At 38.5% G+C, this 26,794-nt stretch overlaps 1 protein-coding gene across 11 annotated transcripts in view; it reads right to left on the reverse strand.

The window, feature by feature from the left end:
- The window catches only part of PPIP5K2 (diphosphoinositol pentakisphosphate kinase 2), a 77,137-nt gene that overhangs the window by 12,630 nt on the left and 37,713 nt on the right, over positions 1–26,794 (reverse strand). For 5 of the 11 annotated variants that reach the window (XM_063453655.1, XM_063453651.1, XM_063453650.1 and 2 more), the window contains 21 exons: positions 24,444–24,598; positions 23,563–23,664; positions 22,734–22,895; positions 22,091–22,212; positions 20,842–20,943; positions 19,844–19,930; positions 18,122–18,197; positions 17,884–17,993; positions 17,464–17,549; positions 16,277–16,402; positions 15,373–15,494; positions 14,785–14,967; positions 14,500–14,641; positions 13,206–13,429; positions 12,445–12,572; positions 11,051–11,165; positions 9,355–9,462; positions 9,145–9,261; positions 8,641–8,814; positions 7,231–7,404; positions 5,281–5,347 (listed from right to left, as the gene is read on the reverse strand). In XM_063453655.1, the coding sequence (XP_063309725.1) occupies positions 5,281–5,347; positions 7,231–7,404; positions 8,641–8,814; positions 9,145–9,261; positions 9,355–9,462; positions 11,051–11,165; positions 12,445–12,572; positions 13,206–13,429; positions 14,500–14,641; positions 14,785–14,967; positions 15,373–15,494; positions 16,277–16,402; positions 17,464–17,549; positions 17,884–17,993; positions 18,122–18,197; positions 19,844–19,930; positions 20,842–20,943; positions 22,091–22,212; positions 22,734–22,895; positions 23,563–23,664; positions 24,444–24,598 (2,682 nt within the window). Of the gene's footprint in view, positions 1–2,790; positions 2,878–5,280; positions 5,348–7,230; positions 7,405–8,640; positions 8,815–9,144; positions 9,262–9,354; positions 9,463–11,050; positions 11,166–12,444; positions 12,573–13,205; positions 13,430–14,499; positions 14,642–14,784; positions 14,968–15,372; positions 15,495–16,276; positions 16,403–17,463; positions 17,550–17,883; positions 17,994–18,121; positions 18,198–19,843; positions 19,931–20,841; positions 20,944–22,090; positions 22,213–22,733; positions 22,896–23,562; positions 23,665–24,443; positions 24,599–26,794 lie in introns of all 11 variants that reach the window. The other 6 variants (XM_063453659.1, XM_063453653.1, XM_063453657.1 and 3 more) reach the window with 3 other exon arrangements.

Consider the following 26,794-nt stretch of genomic DNA (forward strand, 5'->3'; position numbering starts at 1 on the left):
CCTTTATACATTTGCATAAGTTTTTTCAAATGGCATTAACAATGTAAATAATCAATATTTCAGTCCTTAGATGAACTGTTAGATTGTTTAAAGACTGATACTAGGACTGGAATGTATACTTGTTTTAGCTGTAACTGTGCCGTGGAATAATAGCAAGAGAATTCTCATTGCACTTAAGACCTGCAAGCACACTTAAGACCTTTTTCAGTAAAATTGCTGAGTGAAAATCCTGTGAAACTGTGGAACTGTGAAAATCCTATAAACCCCTGCTCAAAGGTGAATATTAAAAGGACACGATAGTCACCAGAACAACTAAAGCTTAACGTAGTGGTTTTGGTGTCTATAGCATGTTCCTGCAATCTTTTCACAGGAACACTTCTAGTGACAGTCACAAGTGCTGTCAGTGTTAATGTTGCAAAGTGTACAGAACTGGTGTATACAAAATCATTTTCATTAAAGGCAATCTCCAGTGCCAGGAAAACATATCCGTTTGGCCCCTGCAGTGCCCCTCCCACACCCCTCATCCCATGTTGCTGAAGGGGTTAAATCCTCTTCAGTGATTTACCTGATGTCCCTCTGCGCTGGGTCAAGCTCCTCCCGCACACGCATTAGACCTCCATTAAGCATTATTCAAATATTATTATTATTCAATGCTTTCTTATGGGGATTCCAGCGACGCAATTACACTTGCAGGTTTAAGGGTGGTGGGAGTTGGGAGTTGGCACCCAGATCTCTCCAATGGGCAGAAGTGGTCTGGATGCCTGGAGTGCCCCTTTAAATGCTCCTTTAAGAAAAAGTCCTTAAGACCTATTATATGGATGTAACAAAAACCCCACAAGCCCAATCACTGTTAATAGGACATGTTTCACAGAAATACCAGCAACCCGGCATGTACATTTGAGTAGAATGGCTAGAAAGAATAACTATGGTTCAAAGGAACACAATGTTACAGTGCTTTTGTTTTTAACATTACACAACCCACTCATACCTTTCGAAGAAGATATGCAGATATTACAAATGCAGGTACTCCTTAATAAATAAGGAAAACATTACAATTCAGCACGGTTATCTAATCTAATGTGTTTCCTGATCACGGCGCAAAAAAAGTGTCACAGCCTTTTTCAGTCTGTAATGCCAACGAAGTTACAAATTGGTATTGACTGGGCCTAACTGGAGTTATCATTTCTCACACAATCCCAAAAATAAGATTGAGAGGTTAAGCTATTACCTTGGAATGATCTGACTGCTTGTTTGACACTTTGTTTTATAGTTCCATCGTGATGGAAATAGCAGGCATGTTCTGTTGTGTTCTAAATCAAAATGTATAGGTGTGTTTGTTTAAGCATGATTATATCATTGTGAGTGTGTAATGTTAATCCCATTTCACTATGTTAATATAGTGTTATCAAGTGTTATCACTATAGTCACCAAAACAACTACAGCTTAATGTAGTTGTTCTTGAGAGTATGGTCAATCCCTGTAGGCTTTTTAATGTAAACACTGCCTTTTAAAGAAAAGGCAGCACTCACATAACAGCTTGGGAACACCTCCAGTAGCCACTCCTCTGACAGCCACAAGAGGTGCTTCCTGGGGTAGTGCAGCACTGTTGATCAGCGTCTACATTCTGCATGGAGACACTGAACTTTCCCCATTGAGATGCATTGATTCAAAGTACCTCTATGAGGAAATGCTGATTGGTCAGGCTGGCGTTTGGGCCCCGCGCCACCTCCTTGACGATCTCAGCCAATCCAATCCTTTTCTTATGGGAAAGCATTGAATTGACAGAGATCATTAATTCTGATGTCAGTCAAGGAGGCAGATCTGGGCAGGGGTAGCGTCAGAGATCCTGCGGAGCTCTGGAAATAAGGACAGTTTTCTTACTTTTTAAAGGGAGTAAGGGAGGGCAAGCCACCTAAATGGTGGTTTTAACACTACAGGGTCAGGAATAAACATTTTTTGTTCCTGACCCTATAGTGTTCCTTTAAGGACGAATTGACAAGCTGCTGGTGTGTCAGGTATTTTTGAGGTTAGTTGTAGTCATGTGCAAACACTGTGTGTTTGCACATTTTTACAGTGTACTGGTTAGTTGTCATAAAAGTGTTTTCTGTGGTTTATAAAGTCCTTAAATGTATATTAACACCATTGTGATTGCTTAAACTTGACAGTATAATGTCACATACTGGCACGCTATTTCACCAAACAGATAATGGTAAATCTGCTATCAAAAAGTTTAACAGCAAGACTGGTTTCACACAACTAATAGCTCATCAGCAGCCATTAGCTTGTTCATAAAAAAAAAAAAAAAAAAAAAAAATACAGACTGGAATGTACACTTCAGATTGTAAATGTAACAGACAAGAAGATAAACAAAAATAATAAAAACAATAACAGGACTCGTCCGGAAAGGAATCTCGCTGTCCTCTCTTATATTGCATATTACATTTTTAAACTTTTTTCTCATCCGTTTGATTTTTTTCCCCCCATACTAGTGCAAATTTACCGCCACGTGTATCAAACAAATAAATTAATCCGTTTAAAACAAAAACAAGTTTGTTAAAAATAAATAAAATAAGTCCAGAAGTCACAATATAGCACTAGTGATTGGCAAGGAAGAAAAAAAAAAATAAAAAATAACTAGTAGTCTACAAGGATCTAGTTTAGAAACCTATTTAACAGTCTACAGGGACCTGGTTTGAAAAAAATACTTTGAAGCAGGTGAGGGAATGAATTAAAATACACGAATGCTTACTACAAGCTGCAGGGAGCACGGAACGCTTCTAGATTCCTTACCTCTGAGCAGAGAGCTCCAATAGTGACTGCTGAGTTTACACTTCCCAAAACAAGATTTCCTTGTTTCTTTTTTCTGTGATTGGGTGTCTGCAGGGAGACAGTCATGTGTGACCCAGCTCCATGATAAAGTTCATGTGTGCAGAGAGGTTTAAAGGGGGTTAAACAGTATAATAAAGGTCTACACTGGAAAAGATAACCATGGGGAAAAATCTCAATAGTTTAACATTGGACATGCCAAGCACCATATCTAGTTAACTAGCTCCTTGCTTACGATATGCTGTTAGGCACTAACTGATCTTGTAGCCCTGTGGTCAGATTCATCTGGACGTCCTAAATATATGGCACCCCAAACCTGCTCAGCGACGTAAGAAAAAGAAAATCTAGACCTCCATCACGTAACATAGAATGTGACGGCAGATAAGAACCATTCGGCCCATCTAGTCTGTCCAATTTTCTAAATACTTTCATTAGTCCCTGGCCTTATCTTAAGTCTAGGACAGCCTTGTGCATATCCCACGCATGCGTAAACTCCTTTAGCTGGAAGGCTATTCCACGCGTACACTACCCTCTCAGTAAAGTAATACTTCCGGATATTATTTTTAAACCTTTGCCCCTCTAATTTAAGACTATGTCCTCTTGTTGTGGTATATAGTCTCCTCCTTTACTGATTCCTTTTATGTATTTAAATGTTTCTATCTTGTCTTTCCTCCAAGCTATAACACGCGTGTACATGATCTCTCATAGATCTTATTTTATTTTAGAGTCACCATGAGGATTGTAATTGTGCCAAGTGGATTATATAATCTTATATATTACAAGATTCATACAGTGTTTATTATAGTATTTACAAATTCATTTTAACTTAGATTATATTCCAAGGGTTAAAAGGTTTACAACACATCAAGAACAAGGTGTCCGTTGCATATCCTAAAGGACAGGAAACAGGTAGCAAAAGGGCAAAAATGCTAGTAACTACAGAAGTTTTTTTTTTTTATATATTTATCTCAAGTATAACAAATTATATCCAGGCCATCTTATGGCCAAAACACGATAAAGAGAGAAATGTCCACTATAAGACTTCAATGTTAAAACATGCAATGCTTCACTTACGAAGAGCTAAAAGCCTTATAAAAAGCATTCAAACCAGACTACACTACTTTGGAAAATGAAGGTTATTGTAAACCCTTTTGTTTAGAAACAGGATGGATACATGGAAAAACTGATAAAAAAGCAGAAGGTGGCACAGAATTAAAGACAATGTCTACAGGGAATGCGGAAGGTACAGAAAGCACAGCACATGTACAGCGCACAAGTGGAATGGGAAGAAAGAAATATTGACAAATTCTCCAGGTTCTGTTTAAGCAATAGACCACAGAGATGGCAAACAGAGTTAAATATTATTGGCCATCTTAATAAAATGTGATTTGCTCCGCTCAACTGCCAGCTGTGTGTTGTACAACCAAAGAGTGAAATCCTATAAATACATGCAAACACTACAGTGCTCAATCAGTGTGTAGAAAAAGACTTTTCTGGCAGCTAAAAAAAAAGTTAATCACAAAATCTTAGTAATTCACAAGGATACCCCATTGTGATTAGGACCTGTGCATGCATTCAATCACACAAATTCATGAATGGTTTATTCACAGACTGCGGATTATTAAGACTTGCAAAAAAGGAATTGCAAGGTATCGAAGATAAAGTTCTTTTCTTTTTTAGATTGATCTATTTTGGCTTAGATTTTGCAATTTCCTTGTCAATTCTCAATAGTTCACAGTGCAGCAATATAAATTAATACATAATAAAGCCCTACCATCTATACATCTATTTGAGTAAAAAAAAAAAAAAATACATGTCATATTGCGAACTGAAGCAAACCAAACAAAAAAAAAAAAACAATAAAATTGAAAAAAGGATCGGAATTGAATGGATGTTGATGACAAACGTAATCATTGAAAAATAACATAAAACAAAAACAAACCAAAAATAAATATGCAGTTTTTACTAGGAATAGTAGTTGGAAACGGTGCTAAGGACATCAGATTATTATTATTTTTTTACTGTAATTGTAGTGAAGAATTTGTGCCAGAGATGAATCCGACATGCAGTGAAATGCGTTGGGTACAATCCTGGTACCCGAATTGGTTAGAATTAAATATTTCATAGTTTTCTCAATAGTATTTCACAAGGTAATGTGGAGTGTTGCATCACAGCACAGTGCTTTAAAAAGGCAGCCATATCAAAGCAACTTTCGAATTATTTGTTCAACAACTATAGCATATTCGGTGCTGCAAATTATTAAATATTTCTTATGGCAAAACATAAAATTAGGCCATGCTTGTTTGCTTTTTTTTTTTTTTTTTTTTAAGTCAATGGTTTAAGTTAATGTTAAAAAAAAAAAAAAAAACTGCACACATCTGCCATGTTACTGGTTAGCAATGCACTTTATTAAAATATTTTTTAGCATGGAATACAAGGGATAAATATACTTACCTAAACCACTATGTTTCTGTTCCAAGAGTCTAGCTGCTCTCAAATGACTATTGTTATCAGACAGCACCTAAAATTAAAGATATAATATTAAAACCAGCTAGTGATATTCTTAAAGGACAATGTGAACTCTGATATAGCAACCTGTCCCAGACATATATAGTTAAAAAGATGCATGATGCATGTTAGTGAAAAACAACAAAAACAATAGTCATGCAAAAATCCTCCTCTGAAAGGATTTGACTTCACAGATGAGGTCCTGTGTAATGAGGTGGTGCAAAGCCAGCATTCAAAATAGCCATGAGAACAGGAATTATGAACATACAAGTGGGAAAAAAAAGACAACAAAACAATTAAGCATACAATTAAGAGTTTTCTTTTGCAAACCATACAGACAATTCTAAGCTGTTCCTGTTTGGAAAGAAAAATAAAACTGGAAGCCAGAGATTGACAGTCTGAAAAATGGAACAAGACAGTCACCAAAATCCATGCATGAGTCCGAAGAGAGAAACCAAAGAACATATCATAGCTTGTACCCAATGTACGGGAGAACCTTTTCCTCCAATCTCACTTGTGCTCGCAGCCAATGGGAGTTGGCTAAGCTCTTAGAAGGAAAGGTGGATGCTGAACAGAACCTCTTCCATTATTCTGTGACCATTTATAAACTCAGTTTAAAGAAAATCCCACAGGCTCCATAAAATAATAGTTACTCGTCATATGTGACTGTGCCAGCTTTTCCCATTTGAAGGTTGCAGAACCTGCTAAATATCTCGGTGCTTTTTTGGGGGGCAATAGCACATGAAGTTCCAAAAAGAACATGCCCCAAACTCAAAGGAAATTGAAGTTGAAGGGGAGATTTATCAAAGTGTTCACATGTTTCAGCACAATTTCTTAAATCTGTCAATTTAGCTTTTTTTATTTTCATCTCTAACTTTTTTGGCCATAACAGGCATTCTTGTATATCCCTCATTTAAAACCAAAAAACAAACCAAAAAAAAAAAAAAATATATATATTTTATTTTGCCAGAAAAGTGTTCTATTTCACTTTTCTTTTTTGTCATTATCAACTTGATTATCTTTTCTGAAATGGAAATTTCGACCAGTTTTGCCGAAATGTCATGCTAGGAAAGCCATCACTTTTCAGAACACTTGCTTCAACAAATACAAGCATGTAATGACAAAAATGTAACCATCACTTTTCAGAAAGAACACTGTCATAAATATCCCCTATAGACACTAAATGCACTCGGCTATTTTGCTTTTCCGGCTCTGCTCAAATTATTAGTTAGAAATTGTTTAATTGTACTACTTTGTCTATCAGGCTTGAACACCCACATGGGAAAAGCTGGTTTAAAACCAACTGCAACAAAAATAAATAAATAAAATAAACCACATTATTAACATTAACAGAAAAGAAAAAAAAGGTAACGGCTGATTAAGAAGTGCTCGAATATTTGTAATTTTTAGTAACAGTTCTTGGAAGAAGTAATGTTTGCAAATACATTAAGTACCAATGCACAGGACAATGCAATTAGTGCTGGGGTAGTGTTGCTGCATTGTTAACATCGAGCCACTGAACAGAAATAAAACACATCTCTGGAGAATAAACAAAAACATCAATGATATTTTCACCCCCATTGTTTTCATAGCATCATTTTATTATTTATTGGCTATTTTGTTGATCGATTGCCAGATTATTTGATGCTATAAAAGGACAGCTAAACCCACGTTTTATTTCTTCTCTGATAGGAGAGAGGTTTGTAATTTGTTAATTAATAGATCGATAGTGACATGTCTAGTTTACACTATGCTTTCTTTAATCGTATAATGGACTAACACGGGGCAGGGAGACTAGAAAAAGAGAAGATACAGGGATTAGATGTCCTTTAATACAGATTTTGGGTTTTCTGGTTTTATACAAAAAAAAGGTTTAGTGAAGTAAAGTTTAAAAACCTGTTGCCATGAGCCAAAAATACTGGATGTGAAAGCCAATGATTTGGGGGACACAGGGGAAGAAGTGATTTGATCCCCTGATCTGCGTCTTCGACGCCCAGAACCCACAGCACTGGTGTAATGCATCCAGGTACCGATACACTCTGGGCTAGACACACTCAGGGGGCTCTCTCCCTAGAAGTGAGAAAAAGGGGGGCAAAAAACAGCAAAGCATGCAAAAGTTAGAAACAAGGCCAAATGATCATAAAAAAATGAAAATAAATAAAAACAAAACAAAACAAAAAAAAATAAACCTTATTTGTAGTCCAGAAAAGAAGGAAAAACTTGCTTGTAGCCTTTAATGTGTGGCATGAAAGGTAGCAAATCGCTACTTATTCCTGTATTCATTACTTTTATGGACTTGGCTTTATACATGTATTAGAAGCTATTATTATGCAGGGATTATTAGAAAGATACCTAAAAACTAGATCACAGTGTAGGGAAATGAAAGCTGCACCAAGTTAGGTATGGTTTGCAAACCTTTGCACTACAGTCTATTTAATAAAAAAAATTAAATGTTAGCTTGTTAACTACATAGCATTAGTCTCCCTTTTGGCCTTGTATGCTCATTGACTTCATTTATGAACCTTAAGGAGTAGCAAGACAAGTCTAACACCAGTGGCTAAACTCTGGACTTCAGCTGTGAAACCTTCCCGTTGGCCTGGCTTAATGCAAGCACACCTAAACCCAATAGGGCACACTAGAATTAACAACATAATCAACATGCATCTACATGAGACCATTTTCCTCTTTTCTGTACAATTTACACCTGAGTGTCTTGCAATTTCAAACTCACCTGATAAGAAACAACTGCTTCTAGAAATCTCTAAAGTGCAATGAATTTAAGATTTTACATCTAAACGTTAAAGCAAAAAAACCAAAACAAACAAACAAACAAAAAAAACAGCAGTGTATATTAATTTGATTTGAGTTTCAATGTATTTTGGAGCACATTTTCAGCTCTATCTAGTTTGCAGTACATGGTGGTACCACAGTATAGCGATGCCACAATTTCTAGAGCTGTGACAGCCATAAACAGCGTATGCTGAAGCAATTAATAACATAGGAATAAAAAATTCTACAAGGAAACAACCACAACTGAAATGTTACAAGTAGCATTAAAGAAATATTTTCCCCCTCCCAGAATATCTTCTAATTCTGTACAACTGATTACTTAAAATGTTCTTTGAAAATATTTAAACAAAAGCCATAAGGATATTAAGAAATATTTAATTTTCTGTCTTGTCTCTGAAAAACAGATAGCCACATTAAAGGTATAATAACTATGAGAGTTGAGAACAATTTAAGAATAAATAAAAATAAAAGATGATGAGCTGACCTGTTAGATATACACCACCTGCAAACACTTACCTCTGTTGAGCCTATCTTTCTGGAACGAGGGAGAGGAGACTTCCTGTGTATGTGAATAGGATCAGACACCAGAGGCTTAAACATCACCAACGCTCGGTCAGGCTCATCTCTCCTGTGAGCATTGGGCTCCTCGTCGCTGTCATTGCTGTGAGTGTGCTTCTTGGAACTTTCGCTCTGAAGACACATAATGATCAAGCAGAATGGTAAGTCTTGATTTTCAAGCCCAACTTTCTAAGACAAATGTAGGTCTTCATGTAAGATATTATCAACCCTGTATTGGCCACCCGTATTAGACAAAATATTAAAAACTTTTGGGTGCCAGCAGAAATAATTGCAATGGCTCCATTGCATTCTAAAATGAAGTGCTAAATGAAATTGCAATAGCATAGATTACAGAAAGAAAACAACAATTAAATAATAAGAACGACATTACTTTTCCCCCATTGCCATTATCTTTAAACATTAACAACACTAATAAAATAAATAAAAACACAATCTCAGAACCTCTCGAGATGCAGGCCTGTATCCGAATCCAGAAGGCAAATTTTTATCTTCTTCACAGCCTTTTGCTCCAGGACTGAAGTGCAACTCAACATGAAATCGCTCCTCTGATGAAAGGTCCTACAAGAAACAAAACCATAAAATGTAAGGTTCCTCTTGTTCACATGCTTCAAAAAAAAGAAAAAAAGTTAAGAGATCTAAAGCTTGACTCACCTTGTTTGGGTCTTCATATAGCATAATCACAATCTGGGTCATGTAATTTAGTTCATTTACAAAATTTAGGTAATCCATTGCCCTTTTCCATTGTTCATCCTTTGTTTCCTTAAGCAAAGATAAATAAAGGAAACAAAAACGAAAGATACCCTTAATATTCTGTCAAGCAGTCTTCGTAATCTGTCGAGGTAAACTTTAAAGAAGCCTGTTTGGTAGGGACCTCTATAGAATGCTGCTTGTTCAACTGGCACATGCAATTTAGGTACTTTGATGGGGGTGAGAATCTCAAGTTTTCCAATGTGACATCTTTCAAAGGGGGTTGAGCATACACTTGTAGGGAGTATTGCAAATGGTTTCAATTATCAGCACCAGGAAACATGGGACAGCCCTGCACCCCGTGGTGTATCCTGGTTTTGTGCTGCCCTAGGCAGAACAAAACTCAGGCGCCCCCCCCCCCCGCGCGCCCCCCCCACCCAACCTTTACCCCGCCCTGCATTCTAAATACACACACACACATTCACTGACAGATACGCATACACTAGCTAACAGAAACACACACACTAATAGACAAACTCACAATCACTAACAGACACTCACTAACAGACACACACTCACTCACTAGCAGACACAAACTAGCAGACACACACACTCACTAACATACATACACACTCAAAGGCAAACACACACAGGCAAACACACTAACAGACACAGACACCCACACACACACACTCACTAACAGACACACACTCACACTCACTAACAGACACACACTCACACTCACTAACAGACACACACTCACTAACAGACACACACACTCACACTCACTAACAGACACACACACTCACTAACAGACACACACACTCACTAACAGACACACACACTCACTAACAGACACACACACTCACACTCACTAACAGACACACACTCACACTCACTAACAGACACACACACACTCACACTCACTAACAGACACACACACACTCACACTCACTAACAGACACACACACACTCACACTCACTAACAGACACACACACACTCACACTCACTAACAGACACACACACACTCACACTCACTAACAGACACACACACACTCACACTCACTAACAGACACTCACATTAACACATTTTTTTTTTTTTTTACTTTAACCCCCCCCCCCCCCAGCCTCCTTACCTTTGGGAATGCTGGGGGGGGGGGCCTTCTTTTTTCCCTGGTGGTCCAGTGGCTTTTTTTTTTTTACTTTAACCCCCCCAGCCTCCTTACCTTTGGGAATGCTGGGGGGGGGGCTTCTTTTTTCCCTGGTGGTCCAGTGGCTGCTGAGCGGTCGGGCGGCGAGGGAGCACTTCCTTTGAGCTGTCTGCTCAGCTCCCTCGCGCGCCGCACAGTGAGGCTGGGAGGCGGAGCCGGAATATGACGTCATATTCCGGCTCCCAGCCTCACTGTGCGGCGCGCGAGGGAGCTGAGCAGACAGCTCAAAGGAAGTGCTCCCTCGCCGGCCGCCCGCCCGCCAGCGCCGCCCGACCGCCCAGCAGCAGCCCAGCATGTCTGTTAGCCGCAAGGCTAACAAGGCATTTGCCTTGGGCATTTGGGGGGGCGGCTTTAATACGCCCCTGCCTGCACCATAATGTATCCAAGGTGCATTGCATTTGTAAGGTGCTTGGATAGAAGATTGTATAAGGAGTGGCAAAAAACTTACATCACACAGTGCTCCGAAACGCAGGATTGACAATAGCGAATGAACATGACTCTCACTGGTAAAATAGAGGCGCGTTCGCACATGACGTTCTGGAGACATAACCCCTCTAGAATATCTGTAGCAATAAATAAAATATAAAGAGCACATATATGTGAATGCAGTTTTAGCACATATATAAATACAAGGGTGGTTAGTCTACAATATCACTCATTTCCAATTGTTCAATAAAAGCTATATTATAAAGGGACATATTTTGGGCTTAAAGGACCACTATAGTGCCTGGAAAACAAACTAGTTTTCCTGGCACTATAGGGTCTTAGTTCCCCCCACCCCCAAGGTCCCACTGCCGCTGGGCTGAAGGGGTTAAACTCTTACCTTTCTCCAGCACCGGGCTCCCTCGGCGCTGGGGAACTCTCCTCCGTCTGCCGACCTCAGCTTTGAATGCGCAGTCCATAGGAGAGCATTACTCAATGCTTTCCTATGGACGTCAGCGTCTTCTCACTGTGATTTTCACAGTGAGACAGCCACTAGAGGCTGGATGAACCCTAGTGTAAACATAGCAGTTTCTCTAAAACTGCTGTGTTTACAGCTGCAGGGTTAACACTAGATGGACCTGGCACCCAGACCACTTAATTGAGCTGAAGTGGTCTGGGTGTCTATAGTGGTCATTTAACTTGTGTGCATCTTTTATGATTTTTATCTAAATCTGCATTAATTCTATACTTTTTATTTTATTTTGAAAAAGTTATCTAAAATTATTTCATCTTTGCAAGTCTGGCATAATATACAACATTCCCTAACTTGTTAGTGCTCATAGCTTTATTAAGGTCAACACTTCTTCAGGAACTGAAGTTACTAATCATGTGATATTAAATGGGTGGATTAAATTAACAGGAATAAGGCAAATCAGGTTTGGACATTACAGTCCCAGTAAAGTGGTGATGTGAGAGTTTTATTCTTTGGACAAATAATGTCTGTAGACGTCATTGTCCTTCTGCAGCGTAATTCTAGAAAGGAATGTTCTATTCCCCTACTTCTTCTCACTGAGAGGTTTTTATTTAATTCCTTTTGTATCAAGGTGCTAAAAACAGGTGTTGCTAAATAACCAGATTATTATAATGTCACAAAATGTTCAAAATGTGTGCGCACACCATAATAAATGGCCATGAAGTATGTCAAAATGAATATTAACTAAATATGTTAAATTGGTGTATATATAAGCAGCCACTGCAATGACATAAATAATATGTATTTGGTTATTGCCGTGAAAAGCCGGGCTCTATTGATTTTATTAATTAGAGCTATAAAATCACTACAGCATAGCACTAAAACACAATAACTCATTTTTTGAAATTCACATTCCAAGGCAAACAGAAACAGACAGATTTTCGTACAGCGGATGTAGTTTGTTCACAGTGTCGTCATCCTGAGTTCTTTGCAAGTCGGAGCGAATCTTTCGAACAAGAGGGGTGCAATAGCCCTTTGCAATTTCAAGCTTTTCTAATTTGGAAATGCCATATTCCTAAAACAAAAAACATTCATATTTAAATTAAAAATATATATCTAGATTAAATAATAAAGGAGCAAGTACTTAAAAGTAACATACACAGGACATACTGGATTTATTCAAACATCTGATTATTTACACACATAATTTAACAAAGTTCACCCAAACAAGTAGAATACTAAAATACAAAAACAGTTGTTCCAACTAAAAAAAAAAAATCTTATTTCCTGCAAACATTGTGGATGATAAACATTGCTTTTGTGCAGACTGCCACCAATCTCCAATCTGAGTGAACACCCCGCATGAATCTCTTAAAAAGACACTTCACTAAGGCACATCTTCAATCTCACTAATTATTCTCCATGGCATCATGTCATCTATGTTGGATCGCTACACCAGAAGCATAGTACTGAAAGTTAGCACCATTCTATTTCATGAAGGAAGTACCGGTATGTGTAGAGAGAACGCTGTGTAAAGAGAACGCAAATCACTGAATAGGCGACACTATTATTCTGGTCTTCTCCTGTAGGAGCTTGTACCACTGTACAATAAAACTGGAGTAATTTGAGTTTAAATACCATCATCTGCATATCAACCTATTCTATTTATTTCATTTCCCATATTACAAACATATCTTTGATGGATTACCTGAGGGATGACGAGATCTGCTAAAGCCTTAGAAAGTCTGTACAATTCCATTGTGTTCTCCAGTTTTAGAGAGCAGTTGTGCTGTACGTCGTACTTAATGCAGTCATAGATATCGGGAATTTTACTGATGTCATATCTTCCGTTTTTCATTTTGAAATCTTTTTCTAGCTTGGACCATCTGCGCAGCATCAGTTCCAGGGTTTCACTGTGGTAAAGCTGAATATCTTAAGGAGAGCCATAAAATACACAAAAAGGGAGTTAAAGGGGATTAGAAATTCATTAACAAATAATAGAAACAGCAAGTAACTTACAATTTATTAAAGGGTTACTCCAAGCTCCATACATTTTGTTTTAAAGGACACAGAGGGCTTTAATCTGAGATATAAATATAGAACGTCTGATTTATTATGAAAAAATTGGACTTTTTTTTGGCCTATTATAAAGTGTATATGAATACTGCAGTAACATAAAAATGTATTTGTCCTGATTTGCACAGAACATACGTATGGAATTTAATTTAAGATTTTATTGTAGTTACAAGTCACATATTACCTTTTTAAAAATCAAAATATCCCCAATGAAAGCGTCATTGTTTAGAAGTGGTTATAGCTGGTCTTTATAATGCTTACAGAAACCAAAATGCCACACAAAGTATATCATTTTACATTTCTGCTCATTTCAGTTTCTATCTTCAAACACAGAATATAGTGGAGTTGGACCACAAGACATTTTTTGCTCATTTTAGAAGCTCACACATTTTAACGATTCAATAAATTTGCGAATGTATATAAATTATATATTTTCTGCTGTGTATTTTTTCTTATAAACATTGTTTGTTCTATTGTAGGAAACCCCCCCTAAACTGTACTCTGCTACATCTCAAAAGCATAACAATACACTACGTATATTTTTGACAAATCCTTTTGAAGATAAAGGGTTAAATTAGTGACATTCAGTGATAATAAAACAAACAAACTTTATAAAGATTAAGGGGGGGGGGAGGAGGAGAGGAGGCGGAGCCAGCCTCAATGACTCAGTGCACCATCTCCAGTCCCAACACAGGGCCCTAACAGTCAAATGTATTGCTATAGAAGACCACCAACGCCGCACTGATATTAAAGTCATGGGTCCTTATGTGCAAAGCAACTACGATGGAATCATTCCTAAAAGTGGTGGGAGGGGGTTAAATGAATGCTTAATGGCTCAGCAATGCACCCAAAATGGATTTCACTGTGTTTCAATGAGCCCATCTTTTACGATCAAATTGCAAAACATTCCATAAGATTTAAATTACCAGCAAATTTTGGATCCTCCATTCTTTGTCGAATTTGAGATGTCAGGCTTTGGATTAAAAAGTAAACCTTGTCACAAGTCTTTACTGGGTTCTTCGTGACTTGCATGGATTTCATCTGGGAAATGCTTCCAGTTGGAGTAAGCTGTGAAGGAAGCAGAATAAGAAATGAAACGGAATTACCTTTTTGGAATTTCTAACTTCACAAAATTAATTAAAAAAAAAAAAAAAAAAACACAACCACCACTCTGTCCCCCAATAAAAATATGAAAATTGACATCATCACACCTTTTCATAATCCTCTGTTGTAAAGTCCCGGTCTCTTTGCAGGATCTCATGCAGTCTCGCTTTCACTCTATGCTGACAGCTACTTAACGAGTCACTGTCGCTGTCTAAAAGACCATTCATGTTTGCACTTTTCACCATCTGAACAAGTATTGGGGTGAGCTCTCCTTCTAAAGCCAACAAACCCTAGAAATCAATCAATACATGAAATATGAACAGCCTACACACGTGTATTTTTAATGCATATGTGCGAATACCAAATAAAATTTCTAGAGTGGCTATGATGGAAGGATGTTAGGATTGGGTTACCAAATGCATATGATTAAGACATTTAGAGTTTATCTGTGACCTAAACAAAACTCAGCTGTGAAAAAAAAATCAAGCATTAAAAGACACGCTTAAAAGTTATGATGGTATTTTTCAGCAGTTAAGGCATTTCATAAATGATCAACATTTTTGCAATTTTTTCCTTCTTTTGTAAGAACACTTTTTACTAAATAGTACTTAATATGGTAAAAATGAATATGAAATGATTTTGATGCTTCGTGTGTCTGCTACTTTGAAAAACAAAAGACAAAAAACAAACTGTACTTTAGCAAAAGCTGCAGCAGTCATTTGGACTCGTCCTTCGTCCGATGCATAGATCTTAAGGTCATGTCGATAGGTACTATGTAGTCTCAGCAAACCGCATCCAGGAAATCCTGCATAGTCTCCTGCAAAAGAGTGTGTTTGCATTATTATAAAATTTAAAAAAATAACTGAAGCACTAGCTCCTTGCTAATTGAGAAGCCTGCAGCGTGATTAGAACAGCATTATTTCCCAAAATGCCATGGCTAGCACAACGGTTAGGAAAAGGAAGTCTAGAACCCCCGGGTTTAAAAATCTCATCCCAAGATGGCACTGGCCCAGAGTCCGCAACTCTTGCCTACATCAAGCTCCGGATGGAGCGATGTAACCCTTATATTAGAGGCACCAGCAGCCCCTGCTACCACTTCCCTTCCAAAAATACTATCCCTGCTACAGCATATCCTATTATAAGTTGAACGTGGAAAAAAATGCAGGCGTTGACCATAGGGCTTCCAAAGCGTTACAACAATTTCTCTTTGACTGGAGTAGGGATTGTATTACATACTTGGAGGTAAAAATGTCAACAACAAAAAAGTTGAATTTAAATTGAAACACCTATTTCTTTTGCACCAACTCAGCCAGAAGATGCTCACCTGGGACTCTGCATTTTTGTCACAGGCAGGGAAACCGCACAAACGCTTTTTTGTTAGCCTGCAGAGTAGGGTAACTAGCTCATTCAAAGTTAAAACTTTTGAATTAGACAGTTATCTCAAAATAATTTATAGCCACTTTAACTTCACTTACATGGCAGTTGTTTACCGTGGTTTTGTTTTAATCATTTTATTTAACTAAAAAGTATTCTATGCTTTGTTTGCCTTTATGACTTTCTCGTTTCCCAGAAAAGTGTTTCAGAAAAGGTTATCGGTACCTTGGCCCCCTGGATACATGCAACGGAAAGCCCTTCCCAGCTCCTCTGCCTGAACTCGGCCTGCAGGGGTCAGTTCACCCCCCCATTTCAGGACTAAAAGTAGTGATGGTTCATCTCTTCTACAGTCTACAACAAGAAAACCAAACACAACATTATTAAACAATAGATGAAATAACATTGATATTCCAGGAAATAACAATAAAACATAGTATAAATGACATAATGCTTCAGTTAAGTCTCAGAACCTTTAAGTAAAAGGATTGTGTTAACGGAAAGAGATCGACCTTAAAACATAGGTTGATAGAGTTACCTTTAGGTATGTGTGTGTATATATATATATATATATATATATATATATATATTATTATCTGTACATTATGCTGGAAATCTAATTAAAGATATTATAGCTGAAGATTGCAAGCACTAGTGAAAATAACTTCAGGTCCATACATTTGAGCCATTTAACTAGTAAAATGTAAACATGAATAAAAAAAAATAAGGGCCTATTATGTTAGTGGGACATGAGTAAGTGAGTCATTGTTAGGTCCTGCTACTCAGATATTAACATTCCAGTAAAACACATTTTCTCAAACATAGTGTAGTAGAGAATTTATTAAACTTAGGTTGTTAATTGTACACAATATATATGTATAATGATTGGAAAAAAAGCTGACAGCAAAAACGCATTACATGTTTATGACAACAAAGGACAGAAAAAGAATACTGAGGAGGGTGTCCCCCCCAAGTGTCGTATTTATAGTTTGGTTTTCTGTCCTTAACAGCCAAGTGGGTGGAGATATAGTATTGATGCACTGGGTTAACTAGGAAAACAAAACCATTTATAGCCTATTGCACAGAGTGCTAGATAAACAATTATCTGCCACCCTCCATCTCTCTCACAGCTCGTATGGTGCAAAACCAGGGTGGATAAACATTTCTCGTAGTATGTGTCCACAAACAGTTGTAGCCCAAGTCTAGCATGTGAGGATAGAACGTGCTCTGACCAGTGATATAGACAAAATCTTTTATGTTGAAGGTCTTCTTCACCCATCGTCACTCAAACTAGTTATGAGAAGACATCTTGTACATACAACTTCAGCCAAATGGTGTCAATGGAGGCTCTGAATAGCCATAATCACAGAGTCAAAAATATTACAAATTATTTTAACAGAATAATTTAGCTGTACCTTCTTCTTCACTAGAGGTTTTTGGACAACCGTGAGGAAGATAGGTGAGCTGCACCTTGCGATTTATCCCAGAAAAGTGCCCATACCTGTAAATAAATAAGAGACAAATTAGATTAATGGGAGAAAAATCCTCCCTGATTTTCTGATTTCTTATGGAGTTATATTTCACCGAAACACAAAGTCACAGTAATTGTCTGCGGTTAGATTTCTTTATACACTGACAAAGTGCTCTGAGACTTGTCTGCCAGAAGATGGAGAAAGACAATATTAGAGAGAGATAAAAATTGCACTGAAAGGGCCTCTACTTTTTTACCTATTGTATCAGACACCACTATCCAGCGAACATTCTAATACCTCCGCTTTAAATGTTAGAACTGTGCAAAACATGGCACTGTTGGAAAACTGCAGTCAAACACTTACATTTCCAACACTGTTTTAAGCTGTTCAAGCTTTGCTTTACTTTCCTCGATTTCTGAATCATTGTTTTGACCAAGTTCCACAAGAAGGTGTCTAGCAATATCCAGGACTTCCTGTTTAAAATAAAAAAAAAAAATAAAAAAAATAACTGGGTAAAAAAAAAACAAAAAAAAAAAAAAACCACACACACCAACCAAAATAAAAAACCCCAAAAAAGAATGACAAATCAAAATTGACTTACCTGTAATTGTTTTGGCTTCTTCAGTTTTAGTTTTCCAGTTTTGTATCCATGGCATTTCTCAAACAGATCAAAGAACCTTTACGGAAACAAAATACAAAATATTTAGCTGTGTTCTAGCATATTAGGATTAATTTTACAAGACTGTTAAAGTGGTTAATTTATTAAATATCACATTCTTTGAACATACAGAACACGGACCCAATTACACATTGCAATTAAAATTTAAAAGGGAATCAACAGAACTTTATTTTTGTCCAAACCCTCTTCCAATAAAATAAAAAAAAGGACAACCTCATTTTCAGCACAAAACTCTGCACTACAGCCATGCACTCTCTCTTCGAAGATGTCCACATGCTTGCCGACATCTTTCGCAATCTCCTATAATCCAAAGCTTCACATAGAGAAGTATTGGTGGATGAGATACGTATGCATGGAAGTATTTGAAATTGAGGGACTCAAATGACAGGACAGATCACCCAGATCTGGGAGACTTTAATGGTCCTTTAAATATATATTCTCTGCCCTCAACCTGATATATTCCCATGTGAAGTCCAGATTGAAAGGAATGCTCTAATACAAGTATGATTACACACAATCTATGGTTCACACGAATGAGAATATCTAATTGGGCTGATTTTTGTGCATTGCCTACAAACGGACACACAGTCTCATATTTAATCATGAGTGCACTTTAGCAGAGGATGAATGACTCACAGACACGCAACGTCTTCAAGCAGAAATATCTGAGACTAAAAATGTTACCGTAAATTAACTAAATGGTTTAAAGGACCACTCTAGTGCCAGGAAAACATACTCGTTTTCCTGGCACTAGAGTACCCTGAGGGTGCCCCCACCCTCAGGGACCCCCTCCCGCCGGGCTCTGGAGAGAGGAAGGGGTTAAACTTACCTCTTTTTCCAGCGCCGGGCGGGGAGCTTTCCTCCTCCTCTCCATCTTGATCGCGACGTCATCGGCTGAATGCGCATGCGCGGCAGGAGCCGCGCTCGCATTCAGCCGGTCGCATAGGAAAGCATTTACAATGCTTTCCTATGGACGCTTGCGTGCTCTCACTGTGATTTTCACAGTGAGAATCACGCAAGCGCCTCTAGCGGCTGTCAGTGAGACAGCCACTAGAGGATTTGGAGGCTGGATTAACCCTCATTATAAACATAGCAGTTTCTCTGAAACTGCTATGTTTATAAAAAAAAGGGTTAATCCTAGAGGTACCTGGCACCCAGACCACTTCATTAAGCTGAAGTCGTCTGGGTGCCTAGAGTGGTCCTTTAATATAGACACAGAAACGTTAACTTGGTTTCTATGGAGACAAATACCTAGAATAAGTGAGATCCTGCACGTGTTACTCGGCAGAACATTCTGTAATATCCAGAGGACATCAGAGAAAGGTTATCCTAATGGCTAAATGTTTATCAGAAATCTGGGTTTCCTCTGTGGAGCTTTGCAGCAATGGCTTTGATGGCACATTACTCCAGACAGTTTACAAGCCTCGGAAAATAGCATCCCACAAAACAGAAATAGAATATCTTTATATGCCCACAAGATATATGGCACCAAATGAAATGGTTTCTGTTGTACTTAAGAAACAATAACCAAAAAGTCAAATATCATTTTAAACAATATAAAAAATTGGAATAATATTCTCACACTGGAGAAAGGGAGAGTAATCAAAACTGAATAAAAAAAAATAAATAAAAAGAAGGACTTACCTCTGATGTCTTACTTCCATTTTCATTTTTTGTTTTGGTGTCCTGTCACCGTGCCTTATCACAGCTATTACGCATCGTAGTTCCATCCTTAAAAAGCAACAAAGCAGCATTGCTGAGTGAGTGTTTTAAAACGCTGTTTAGAGCACTTCATTTAAATTAACACAGCATTGATAGAATATTCCAAGCACCAGTGGTTATTGTGCCAGGAGCTCCCTGGAGCCCCCAATTATAATAGTCAAACTGTTTTAGAGTGGTTCCACTCATTACCACCAGGTGTCACTCCCTACCTTTACTACATCAACCAGAGAGCTGGAAGGTCCTAAACAGGAGTTTTCATAAATTCTTTTAAGCTAAGCCTTTCACTGCCAGACTTGGCTCAGGCAAAGCCTCAGGCTCTCAAAAGGATGTAGCGGATGCAGGAGCAGCATGTGGTTAAGAACTAAAACCATTCTAAAATGGTTTGATTAACTGAAACGGGGGCATCGGAGCACCCCCGGCACTATAACCACCACAGCGTGCTGCAGAGGTTATGGTGTTTGGAATGTTCGTTTGAAAGAATGGATGATGAACAAAAGATTTGAACCTTTCCCATTAAATAAAATTAAAAAGCAAAAGGGCACATGCACAAAGGACGATTTTTTTTTTTTAGATTACTAAATAAACCCACAAAAGGGTGTCGTGTTTAGACAAGCTTTTTGCAAAATAGGTTGGCCTTTGACAGCCAACACTCTACAGACATTTGCAGTCCCTTAGCTACTGGGCATTCCCATTTTTATAATAATATCACTAATCTGATGGAGAGCTGGTGCCTATATCTGGTGTAGGTTAGAATTGTGGAACAAAAAGAGAACAATTATATTTAACTAGAGAAGGACAGACAATAGTAAAAAGCATTGTTCTTGAACAAAATGATCCCATAACCTTCTGTAAATTCTATTCTGTAATACAGTTTGCAGAACATTTAGTGGCTGAAGAGAGAACATGCAACATCAACGCACATTGTTCCAGAAGTAGTTGGCACTATTGGAATATCTTCTGCTTCCAGTGGTATAGACCAGGGGATATGGAATTGTGGAGCGAGTTCTCGCATGATGATATTTCTAGAAGCAAAAACACAGACTCAATGATTTTTGATTTTTAAAACATTTACATAAGATTGATTTTAATAACTCAGGCCTCAAGGCACCCCAACAAGGATTGAGGCATTCCCCAGTACTGTTTCAATGATGGAACCACTACACCACATGATAGAAAAAAACCTTTGACCAATAACATACCATTCGGTTTAATGTTAAGGAAGGAAGAACCGGAGGGCATTAGACCGCCCCATTCCATTCTCTATTGCGGCAGACCTGAACCATTGATGGGTGAGTCTATAACAATGTTTATTTTGACACTGTCAAAATAAAACATTTGTATTTAGTTTTTCTGGAGCATCCGCGGTAGCTTTTATTGCTTGCTATCATTTCTCTCACAATTCCTGGAGGTTAGAAGCTCCTAACAATTGTGAGTGGAAAAGACAACAACAAAAAAAAACACCAAAAGCATAAGTCCATATACAAGCATATGTAACAAAATGCTAAAGACATTAAACAAAACATTTATAAGAGAAGCAATATTTTGTCAGGGTTAAATAGAACCTTTCAGAATGATTGATTTTTACTAATTAAGGCCTTTATGTAATAAATTTGTATGAGCTTTTTCAAAATTTTATATTTGTGGATAAACCTTTCAAAATGATTCCTCTCAGCCAGGGAGCTAAGCCTTACACTATTGGGCTAGCACATAGCAAAGAGCTTCTGACTCTCAATACCTGGCAGACCCCGGATAAGTAAGCAAACAGTTTGACAACTTTTCCTCGAGGCCACAAGTCATTACTGCCCCTATAGCCACTACAGCACACTGTAGTGGTTATGGTGCTTGGAGTGTTCCTTCAATAGGATTTCTTTTTTTGCTCAGTCGAATCTTTACATTCATGGGCAGTAAAAGATTTGCCCAAGTGGCTGCTTTCCTTCACTCACTTGTAATACACAATGAAGCTGCTTCATATAATCCACACAGCAGTTAAGGCCAAACTATGAGAAGACCTCAAAAGGGCACAGTGCCGCTTTAACTAAATTTACAGATGTTCTGATGAGTAGCTCAATTCAATAAATATTTAGAAACAACAAAATCTGAAGGCAAGAACATGAAACACTTTAAAATGTCTGACTGCCAAGAATGTTCTGAAGTCACCGACACGCTTACCCAAGAATCTTTGCGCAATCATCATAATATTTCATGGAGTTCTTCACAAAACTAAAACCATTTACATCACAAACATAAGACTGGCCATTCGCACGCAGCAAATCAAATCCACAAACTGTTTGCTGTGAACAAAACAGATGCAAACTATTAAATCATGTCAGTGTGAAAATATCAATCGAACTTGGAGTATGGTCATCTATTTACAAAACTGCTTAGAAACAGACTATTCAATGCAAATGTTAGAGGGACTACAGGACACCATAAAAACGTAATTCAGATGAAGTTGTGATGGTGGACAGAGTGCACCTTTAATGATGAGCGCATTTTTGTTTGTATAATTAAAAAAAAAAAAAACAGCAAGTATTTTTCCTTTTTACCCATTATAAAAACAAATGCCCCAATAATTTCATCACCACTTTGCCTATATATCTCTCATGTAGAAACGAATATCGGAAGCATTCTGCTCATAAAACATAACTGGATGATGTTCATACAAGTGAATTCAAAATTATGGGCAGACCAGGATTGGCTGGAATGCTGTATGTACTAATTGGTTAAAGTGGGTCCAGTCCACGCGATGGTAGGAAAAGTGGTTATCCCCTTTACCCTTTTTAATGGTCATGCTTGCACAGTATGCGATTACCTTGAAAGCGAGGCAGACTTTCCATGCAATTAACTTCTCCCTAGCATTGAGAATGACTGGATACCGAACTTCTTTCCCTTCACTGTCCCTTTCGACCTTGCCGTCTAGAGCAGGGGACTTCCGAGCTTCAGCATGGGCATAGTCTGGTCCGACAGTGTACACCTGGTTTTGCAAACAAGGAGTTAGAGATGCTGTTCATGGCTAACCCCTAAAATCTGAATTTCCACAGTTTCTGAAAGGTACAATCGAGGTACTTTATTTGTGGTTTAAAAATGCAAGATATTGGTCAATGCCTTCATTGGACGGAAACCTTTGATTTAACCAAGGTATGTATGTAAGTGTAAACCAACAGCCACCCACCTCATCTTCCTTCATCCCATTTGCAATCCTAGACTTTATAGACCAATTCTCCATCTGGTTTAATTTACCAATATAAAATTCATTAACTGCTCACACCTGAAAAACATCTATGATTCCCCACATTTTTAAAAGTATTTTCCCCTTTTGTCTTAGTGCACCTTTTTCCTTTAGATTGTAAGCTCACATGCCACCTTGCATAAAACGTATAACAAATGTTATCTAGTCCTTTTGTACCACTAGGTTTCAATATACATCTGACAAATTCTACCTATGATTGATAATGAGAATTTTTAATAAGCAGTAATTCGTAACTATATTTAAATATCAATCCTTATTTTAAGTATTGTACTGACCCAGCATCCCAGCTCATCCTCAGACAAATTTCTAAAGAACCAACAAACAAGGTCAGTGTGCTATGACAACAAGAGGTAAGAGCAGGAAAGCGTGAGGGCATGACCATTTAAGATACCTTCACATCGGTACCATCTGTGGGCATAAATTCTTCATAAATGTAAGCCCCGGTTTTTCTCACACTGCTTTCAGGAGAATAGACACTGCTCCGACTGCCAATCTGTAAAAAGGAAAGCGGGGAAAACAAACAAAAAAAATGTTACACTTCTCTTTCCAGGAAACTGCTGGATGAAGGAGAGAATTTAAGACATGATCTTCCATTAATGAGCCTAGAGAATTGAAATGGAAACTACATAGAGATTTGTGATTGCCCCTTTAAATATGCGTGGGGAAAGACATTTATCGGTGCTAAAAACAGAGTAGTCTCTTGTATTGTGAAATACCTTCCTATTGCAAAGCCTTGGGACACAAGGACATGGGGGGTAGTTATCCCAACCCCATCTACAGTGTGAGCTGGCACCCAAGAGAGAACTGAAGCTATGAAGAAAAAAAACAAAAAATAATAAACATACAAATAAAAAAATATCACATGAAATCTGGCAGTCTAACCCCTGTGCTCCCACTCTTTATTTGGTATCATAACATAATTTATTGTGCTTTTCCTGTTTTATGGAAATAAAAGACATTCCCCCTGAGCACATCTGAAGGTACAATATTCAAAAATGTGACCTCGTTCAGTTTCTAGGGGTTACTCATCGAGTATAAGAGGACCTGCATACCTGTAAAGACAGGAAGACACATCTGACAATGGGTAAAGTCTAAATACATGGTATATGACAACTGGGTTGCAAGCTACCATGATGCATAGAATCATAGAATCTGTTTTTTCATGAGGAAAGAAGATATAATATTTTTTATTTTTTTTTTTAAACATCCTTGACAAAACCGAAAATCTAGAATTGCTTTTCTAACCAGGGCAGAAAATCAAAGATAAAATACCTTTCTAAAAAGTCTTTGACTCCCGCCTCCTGCAGATGTCGGGTAATAAATATAGACATTGTGGTCCTCCGCACTGACTGGTTTCTCTACAAAAGGTTTTTGGAAAATTTCTCCATTCACTTCAACATGATCTTCTCCTTCGATTAAATTACATTCTGGAAAATAAAGAAAAGGTGAAGGAGTTAGTAGCTATCCCACAGGATTCAGACATGTATATAAAACAAAAAGAGCCCTTTAGGGGAGAGTGATAGGCTGCAGAGATTTGTCAAGGTGTTTAGTGTATAAGTTCCCCGCCTCCCCACATGACGCAGTTATCAAACGAAGAAAGAGATCACAGTATAGCATGGGACCTTCCACCAGAGACAAACCAGTTAATCAGAGTTTAGTAAATTCCCTCTCGGAGTCGAAAGACAAATGTTTTTCTAGCAGTGACTTTGTTACTTACTTGGACTGTATTTTCCATAATTCTTTGCCAGCCATCACTGGCAGAACTGCTTTACATTCCTGGCTAAGTACAGCCGCAATTTATTAATACATATCTCGGATAGTGGTAATTGTGACCCTTGACATAACTTTATAAGTATTAAGAGTTGTCATCATTCATATGCTGCAATCAACACAAGTCATAAGATCATTGGGGAGGAGGACAACATTACAGAACGAAAGAATGGAAATATTGAGATCAAATCGTGAACATGGGGTGTTAAAGAGATTGCATGTTCCCATTCCCTGCTCTCTGGTCTTATCAACATTTCTACTGTAGCAAAGGAGTGATGACATCTTTTAATGTCTAAAAAGAATCCGGACGCAAGCTAAAAATGACCAGAGTCCTAGATATCCTTTTATAAAGGGTGTCTGTACTTAGCCAGGAATGTAAAAGCGTGTTCTCAGAAACCTCACATGGAAACAGCCTGGTATTCACGAACACATTCCACGCCAACATTGTTTTAATGCTTCAGTTAATCCACTCACAAACTGAGTAACACACAGGTATATTTAATATACTTATATTAGAAGAAGAAAAAAAAGTTAGAGTTTCTTTTACTTGAAAAGAAAATACAAATCTTTATTAAAACAAGGTACTCTATTTTACACTAGTATCATCAATTGTATCTTTTCATATCAGTTGTACCCAACATATTGCCCCTCCATGACAAAAATCATTTCTGGTTTACCCCATAACCACTTTCTTATGTTCCAGCAGTGTCCAGCCACAAGGTCCCATTGAGTTCCAGTGGCATCTATCCACAAGGTCCCCTTGAGGTCCAGTAGTGTCGACGCACAATGTTCCCCTTGAGGTCCAGTAGTGTCGACGCACAATGTTCCCCTTGAGGTCCAGTAGTGTCGACGCACAATGTTCCCCTTGAGGTCCAGTAGTGTCGACGCACAATGTTCCCCTTGAGGTCCAGTATTGTCGACCCTCAATGTTCCCCTTGAGGTCCAGTATTGTCGACCCTCAATGTTCCCCTTGAGGTCCAGTAGTGTCGACGCACAATGTTCCCCTTGAGGTCCAGCAGTGCCTACCCACACGGTCCCCTGGAGAACCAGTAGCATCCAGCCACATGGTCTCCTTGACTTCCAGTAGTGTCCAGCCGCATGGTCCCCTTGACTTCCAGTAGTGTCCAGCCGCATGGTCCCCTTGACTTCCAGCAGTGTCTACCCACACTGTCCCCTTGACTTCCAGCAGTGTCTACCGAAACTGTCCCCTTGACTTCCAGCAGTGTCTACCGAAACTGTCCCCTTGACTTCCAGCAATGTCTACCCACACGGTCCCCTTGAGTTCCAGTAGGGTCTACCCACACGGTCCCCTTGAGTTCCAGTAGGGTCTACCCACACGGTCCCCTTGAGTTCCAGTAGGGTCTACCCACAAGGTCCCCTTGAGTTCCAGTAGGGTCTACCCACAAGGTCCCCTTGAGTTCCAGTAGGGTCTACCCACAAGGTCCCCTTGAGTTCCAGTAGGGTCTACCCACAAGGTCCCCTTGAGTTCCAGTAGGGTCTACCCACAAGGTCCCCTTGAGTTCCAGTAGGGTCTACCCACAAGGTCCCCTTGAGTTCCAGTAGGGTCTACCCACAAGGTCCCCTTGAGTTCCAGTAGGGTCTACCCACAAGGTCCCCTTGAGTTCCAGTAGGGTCTACCCACAAGGTCCCCTTGAGTTCCAGTAGGGTCTACCCACACAGTCCCCTTGAGTTCCAGTAGTGTCTACCCACAAGATCCCCTTGAGTTCCAGTAGTGTCTACCCACAAGGTCCCATTGAGTTCCAGTAGCGTCTACCCACAAGGTCCCATTGAGTTCCAGTAGGGTCTACCCATATGGTCCCCTTGAGTTCCAGCAGTGTCTACCCACACAGTCC

This window comes from Pelobates fuscus, chromosome 5 (genome assembly GCF_036172605.1).
Source record: "Pelobates fuscus isolate aPelFus1 chromosome 5, aPelFus1.pri, whole genome shotgun sequence".
NCBI lineage: Eukaryota > Metazoa > Chordata > Amphibia > Anura > Pelobatidae > Pelobates > Pelobates fuscus.